The sequence below is a fragment of the Anas platyrhynchos genome, chromosome 30 (genome assembly GCF_047663525.1).
Source record: "Anas platyrhynchos isolate ZD024472 breed Pekin duck chromosome 30, IASCAAS_PekinDuck_T2T, whole genome shotgun sequence".
NCBI lineage: Eukaryota > Metazoa > Chordata > Aves > Anseriformes > Anatidae > Anas > Anas platyrhynchos.
Genome location: NC_092616.1, coordinates 4,124,133 through 4,128,723, shown reverse-complemented (window position 1 = coordinate 4,128,723; position 4,591 = coordinate 4,124,133). Strand labels below are relative to the sequence as shown.

The 4,591-nt window shown below is 53.8% G+C and overlaps 1 protein-coding gene across 1 annotated transcript; it reads left to right on the top strand.

Annotated features, from left to right (window-relative positions):
* Positions 1 to 2,554: 2,554 nt before the first annotated feature.
* LOC139999844 (olfactory receptor 14A16-like) lies at positions 2,555 to 3,535 on the top strand. The gene has a single exon (XM_072029470.1). The coding sequence runs from the start codon at positions 2,576 to 2,578 to the stop codon at positions 3,533 to 3,535; it is 960 nt and encodes a 319-aa protein (XP_071885571.1). The 5' UTR covers positions 2,555 to 2,575.
* The last annotated feature ends 1,056 nt before the right edge of the window (positions 3,536 to 4,591 follow it).

Sequence of the window (4,591 nt, the reverse complement as noted above, 5' to 3'; positions counted from 1 at the left end):
GACCTCCTCGCCCTAGGCATCCTCCTGGGAACACTGTCTATCTCTTCCTCAGTTGCTGTTGATCTCTCATTCTCCAGGGCCTCAAACCTGTTTTGTAAGGGCACCTGGGAAGGTGGGGCCGGAAGGGGAGGGCATCGCCTGCCATGTCGCACAGGGACCTGTCTCCACTCCTCCTCAACTCCCAGATCCCCTCCGTCTGTCCGACGGCGACAGGGCAGGGGGTCCACCCCCGTTTGGGGTGTCTCACCCCGGTTACTCTCCTTGAGGCCCTGCAGGGAGTTGCTCCAGAAGTCTATCTCCCGCTCACATTCCCTGATGGCCCTCAGCCTCTCCACCTCCTCCTTGAGCTCCGCCACCATGCGGATCAGGTCATCCACTTGCTCACATCTCACGCAGGCAGCGTCTCTGCCTCCCGCCGACAGTAGCAGCAGGCTCTGACACTCCCTGCATCCAGTCACCTGAACCGCTGCATTCTTTAGCGGGTACTCGGTCTGGGTGTGTACCGACCTCCTGCAGAGCGCTCCGTGCCTGGTGGAGACCATTATCGCCTAGCTAGAGACCGTCGTTAACAGGCGTTCTTGTGGGCGGGGGTAGCTCTCCGCCCTTCCTGCTCGCCCTGCCTGCGCGAACTGCCGCGCTAACTGCCGCGCCACTCCCTTCTGACGCGCCACGCCCTGTTTGCCCGTCCTGTTCGCCGCGCTCCTGGTCGCTCGCACTCCATAGGGGCTGCTTTTGAACGGCCGGGCAGGGGGCGCTGCTGGCCCCGCCTTCGCCTCGTCAGCCTCCCTCACGAGGGCTGCCGGCTCCTGGCGGCTCCCTGAAGTCGGCTCGATGCCGGAAAGTTAGCCCTGCCTGGCCCGATCCCCCGCTCCGCTGCAGAACGCGTCTGCCCCGGAGCCGATCGCCTCGGCAAATGGCGATCGGCTCCGGGGGCAGACGTATGTACAAATGTACTTCCATAGTACAGCCTCCTGGACTCTTCCCCTCCCCCAGCACAGATGTCTAGACATAATTGCATGGGAACTTGTTTCCGGCTCCATTTTAGGGCCGGTACTTTTCAATATTTTTATAAACGATCTGGATGTAGGAATAGAAGGCATTTTGAGCAAGTTTGCCGATGACACCAAACTTGGAGGAGTTGTGGACTCGAATGAGGGTGGAAAGGCCTTGCAGAGGGATCTGGATAGGTTGGAGAGCTGGGTGATCGCCAACCGCATGAAGTTCAATAAGAGCAAGTGCCGCGTCCTGCACCTGGGACGGGGAAACCCTGGCTGCACGTACAGACTGGGCGATGAGACGCTGGAGAGCAGCCTAGAAGAGAGGGATCTGGGGGTCGTGGTAGACAGCAAGCTGAATATGAGCCGGCAGTGTGCCCTGGCAGCCAGGAGGGCCAACCGTGTCCTGGGGTGCATCAAGCACGGCATCGCTAGTAGGTCAAGGGAGGTGATTGTCCCGCTCTACTCTGCGCTGGTGTGGCCTCACCTCGAGTACTGTGTGCAGTTCTGGGCACCACAGTATAAAAAGGACATGAAACTGTTGGAGAGTGTCCAGAGGAGGGCTACGAAGATGGTGAAAGGCCTGGAGGGGAAGACGTACGGCGAACGGCTGAGGGCACTGGGCCTGTTCAGCCTGGAGAAGAGGAGGCTGAGGGGAGACCTCATCGCAGTCTACAACTTCCTCGTAAGGGGGTGTCGAGAGGCAGGAGACCTTTTCTCCATTAACACCAGCGACAGGACCCGCGGGAATGGAGTTAAGCTGAGGCAGGGGAAGTTTAGGCTGGACATCAGGAAGGGGTTCTTCACAGAGAGAGTGGTTGCACACTGGAACAGGCTCCCCAGGGAAGTGGTCACTGCACCGAGCCTGTCTGAATTTAAGAAGAGATTGGACTGTGCACTTAGTCACATGGTCTGAACTTTTGGGGTAGACCTGTGCGGTGTCAAGAGTTGGACTTGATGATCCTTAAGGGTCCCTTCCAACTCAGGATATTCTATGATTCTATGATTCTATGATTCATGAGTTGCCTGTGGAGTCAGCGATGTAGAGGATAATCAGGTGCAGCTCAGACACAGATCCTGCACGTTCTGCCATGCAGATATGTTAATGGAGGGAAAGCATCCATGTCCCTTCCTGACGTGTAGGGTTGTGGAAATGCTGTGTGTGGGGCTGTGAATGAGCTGTCTCTGTGTTCAGGTCACCCCATGTTTAGGGCATTCCACTCTTTTCCTGCAAGGGTTCTGCTGGGCTGCAGGCTGTCCTCCACTAGGGCACAGCTCTGCCATAGCAGCTCTGTGCTATCCATGGAGAAGACATGTGAGAGATAAGGGCATGGAAATGCTATTGGACATCTCGAATAGGTCAGCTGCAATGATCTGTCTGTCTGTTGATACATGGGGAGAACTGAGACAACCCCCAATATCTGAGGAGTTTGGAGATCTGCACATTGAAATTGGATTATTTTGACCTCAGCACATTCTTCCAAGGTTTGTACAAGAAATCGAGTTTTCCTCAAAGAATCTGGCATAATATTTTGCTATATTTTCCTCCCCAGACAGGTCCCCATGCCCAAAGGACTCAAATGTCCAACAGCAGCTCCATCACCGAGTTCCTCCTCCTGGCATTTGCAGACATGCGGGAGCTGCAGCTCCTGCACTTCGCATTCTTCCTGGGCATCTACCTGGCTGCCCTCCTGGGCAACGGCCTCATCGTCACCACTGTAGCCTGCGACCACCGCCTCCACACCCCCATGTACTTCTTCTTCCTCAACCTCGCCCTCCTTGACCTGGGCTGCATCTCCACCACTGTCCCCAAAGCCATGGCCAATTCCCTCTGGGACACCAGGGCCATTTCCTATGCAGGATGTGTTGCACAGGTCTTTCTCATTGTGTTTTTGTTTTCAGCAGAGTATTCTCTTCTCACCATCATGGCCTATGACCGCTACATTGCCATCTGCAAGCCCCTGCACTACGGGACCCTCCTGGACAACAGAGCTTGTGCCCAGATGGCAGCAGCTGCCTGGGGCAGCGGGGTTCTCAGTGCTATCCTGCACACTGCCAATACATTTTCCCTGCCCCTCTGCCAAGGCAATGCTGTGGACCAGTTCTTCTGTGAAATCCCACAGATTCTCAAGCTTTCCTGTTCACAGTCCTTCCTCAGTGAAATTTGGGTTCTTGTGGGTAATGTTTTCGTCGACTTTGGATGTTTTGTATTCATTGTGCTCTCCTATGTTCAGATCATCAAGGCCGTGCTGAGGATGCCCTCTGAGCAGGGACGGCACAAAGCCTTTTCCACATGCCTACCTCACCTGGCAGTGGTCTCCCTGTTTCTCAGCACTTCCATGTTTGCCTACCTGAAGCCTTTTTCCATCTCTTCCCCATCTCTGGACCTGGTTGTGGCAGTTCTGTACTCAGTGGTGCCCTCAACAGTCAACCCCTTCATCTACAGCATGAGAAACCAGGAGCTGAAAGTTGCACTGAACAACGTGATTTCATTGACATTTTTCACTGATGGTAAACTTCTCATCTGTCTCCACAACTGACTGACAGTATACTCATGACACTCCTGTGCATTTCTTCTTCTTCTTCTTCTTCTTCTTCTTCTTCTTCTTCTTCTTCTTCTTCTTCTTCTTCTTCTTCTTCTTCTTCTTCTCCTTCTCCCTCTCCTTCTCCCTCTCCTTCTCCTTCTCCTTCTCCTTCTCCTTCTCCTTCTCCTTCTCCTTCTCCTTCTCCTTCTCCTTCTCCTTCTCCTTCTCCTTCTCCTTCTCCTTCTCCTTCTCCTTCTCCTTCTCCTTCTCCTTCTCCTTCTCCTTCTCCTTCTCCTTCTCCTTCTCCTTCTCCTTCTCCTTCTCCTTCTTCTTCTTTTATTTTTTTATCATTATATTGTTGTTGTTTTTTTTTTTTTTTTTTAAGTACCATTGTAATGTTCCTACAGACGTTTGGCTTTGTCTCATTTCATCTGAAACATCGACCTGCTCTCTTTCTCTGTCGCCCCGATAAAATATGTATGCCACTGAAACTGAGCTGACTCTCTCATAGTGTCTTTTTGGTATGTTGGCTTCTACAGGCAAATGAGATGTCTGCAGTCTCCATGGAGGTAATGCGGACCCAGAAGGCACAGGGAAGGTGGGTCTGGAAAAGGATTCAAGTCATCCTCAGGCACAAAGGAATGGCACAAAGCTGCACCAGGGGTGGTTCAATCTGGACATTAGGAAAAATTTCTTTAACATGAGGGTGGTCAGACAATAAAGACTATCTCTACACCCACAGTGTCTTGAGCAGGGTGTCCCAGGGCACAGATTCAGCCCAGCTTGTAGCACGAACAAAAAGGAGAAACTGCCCGAGAAAGCTACCACCAGCCCCCATCCCTCATGGTTCCCAGCACCAGCCTTCCACCTCAGTCTGGGGAGGGCCAATCACTGAAATGTGAGCACTCCCATCCTCCTGCTGGGCTCAGGGCCTGTACCAGGGGAACGGCCAGCCCAGCCTGGTCCCTCTCCAGGCCCAGGGTCCAGCCAGCCCCAGGGCAGGGCTGTCTGTGAACCCCTGTGAGGGACATGATGGGGCTGAGGCAAGGCTGGGTGAAGGGGGGAGGCTGT